Source organism: Phyllobates terribilis, unplaced genomic scaffold, assembly GCF_046119375.1.
Source record: "Phyllobates terribilis strain yellow unplaced genomic scaffold, ASM4611937v1 Scaffold_2__4_contigs__length_985480577, whole genome shotgun sequence".
Lineage (NCBI taxonomy): Eukaryota > Metazoa > Chordata > Amphibia > Anura > Dendrobatidae > Phyllobates > Phyllobates terribilis.
The window spans coordinates 669,344,236-669,346,368 of record NW_027362762.1 but is presented as its reverse complement, the minus strand read 5'-3'; the positions used below and the strand labels follow the sequence as shown (position 1 = coordinate 669,346,368).

Below are 2,133 nucleotides of genomic sequence, written 5' to 3'. Positions count from 1 at the left end.
CACGCTGAGTTAAAATAAAGACAATGAAACAATGTGCAGGTACTGTCTTCTAGGCTCCTGTGTATGGTAGGGTTGCTCTGCGGCAGCCATTGAAAGTAATTTTGTGCTTCATACATTATTAAAGAGATCATTTAGACTTTATGAGGCTGGTGCACTTACTTTGGAAATGAATGTCAAAATGGCTATATAATTCCTTTACAAGGCTCTCTTACCTGATATTAAGCTTTCTATCATTTCTTTTCCATTTTTTCCCTTGATGTAATGCAGCAAACATAAAAGGTGTGTGCCCCATAGCAAAGACCAAAATTAGGCCCTTATTCAGGTGCAGCTTCATACCTTAAAGGGGTTGTCCGGTCAAAAGTGATGTCTGAAAACACTCTGTGACTGCAGACTTATGAATCCCCCCCAGCGCAAGCACTGTGTACTGGTATGAGACCAGGTAACGGAGGGTATGTAAGTGTCCATACACTTGTACTGAGTGAGGCAGCGCCTTCTAGTTGGACGTGCCCACTGGCTGTCCATGTCACTAGATGGGGTGTGGCCTCACTCCATACAAGTGAATGGGGAGAGGCCGCGCTGAATGGTCGGGGGTATGTATAACACATACATACCCTCCGTTACCGGGTCTCATACCGGCGAATCCCCACAGAACCTCATCCAATGCAGTCTGTCGTGCTCCATTAAAATTGGATTGCTGAGTTTCGCCAGGGTCCCCTTAACAGTGGCATAATCTGCTTCTATGATACCTCCTGTACAACTTTACTGAGTAGTGAGGAAAAATTTTTCATGGTAAAAAGGTAAAAAGACAATGTAATAATTTAGAAAAATTTACCATAGAAATGTTTATGTGCCAGTAATGTTAACGTGAGTCTTGGATTACACTATTTTTTAATTAAAAATTGCAGATGTTGGATATCAACCTTGTCCTTAAAGCCTTTGGCTTTTTCATGATGATATTGATTGGAATTCCGGGAAATCTCTATATTTTATTAAAGTTTACCTTCATCAGAATTAACGAGAAGAAACTTTTACCGACAAACACAATTCTCATGACTTTGGTTTTCATGAATCTCCTTATTGTAATATCTCGGATCATCCCCCAGTACCTTTATGCTTTAGGCATCAAAAACCTAATGGATGACACAAGATGCCAGATTTTCATATATACATACAGAGTGAGCAGAGCCATGTCTATCTGCATCACCAGCCTCCTCAGCTGTCATCAATGTATCCTTATCGCCCCCACATCCAAACCCTGGCTATATTTAAAGCAGAAAATAACACAAAATGTTCTGACAATTATTCTAACTATTTTGTGTTACAATCTAGTTATATATTACTCTGCTATTAAGTATGCACAGTCTAACTACAATGCTACAACCTCTATTTACTCACTACACTTAATTTATTGTGATATGGACTACCAAACTTATTATACCTATATTATTAATGGAGCAATATTTGCATTTAGAGACTTTTTGTTTGTAGGATTGATGGCAATAGCAAGCAGTTACATTGTGTACCGATTAGTACACCATGAAAGATCAATAAAAGGGATTCGCAGCTCAGACAAAGCCCGGGGAAGGACTGCAGAATACAAAGCCTCCAGAGCTGTCATCATACTGGTTATTTTGTATGTAGTACTTTTTGGATTTGATAATTCCATGTGGATCTACACTTTGACTTTGTCCAATGTGACAGCCAACATGAATGATGCCAGGATAGTTTTAGCTTGCTCCTATTCAGCTTTGAGTCCTATTGTAATTATTTTTACCAATCCTAAACTCAAGCTGTGTCCCAAATCTTTTGAAATGAGAAATATTCTATTATGGAATCATCAAAAAATTGTGGAAAGGAATATCCAAGTTACTTGTATAAGGAAATAATTATTACATGCCAGCCTAAATCATATTCTTATGGCTATAGCCCTATTACATAGGATCATATTTAAAGGGGATGCACTCTACTATACATCCTTTTATTAACAGGTCCTCTATGCAGAATAAAGTTAAAAAAAATTGCAAAAATAACTCTAAGACCGGTGCCATTACTGCAATCTCAAAACTATGTCCCTTAAGGCTATGTGCCCATGATGCAGAAATGCTGCATAATTTTTACGCTTCTCCCTGGCAG

At 38.3% G+C, this 2,133-nt stretch overlaps 1 protein-coding gene across 1 annotated transcript; it reads left to right on the top strand.

Annotated features, from left to right (window-relative positions):
• Positions 1–905: 905 nt before the first annotated feature.
• On the top strand, positions 906–1,886 carry LOC141246877 (olfactory receptor class A-like protein 1). Its single transcript, XM_073669159.1, has one exon. The coding sequence runs from the start codon at positions 906–908 to the stop codon at positions 1,884–1,886; it is 981 nt and encodes a 326-aa protein (XP_073525260.1).
• Positions 1,887–2,133: the final 247 nt, after the last annotated feature.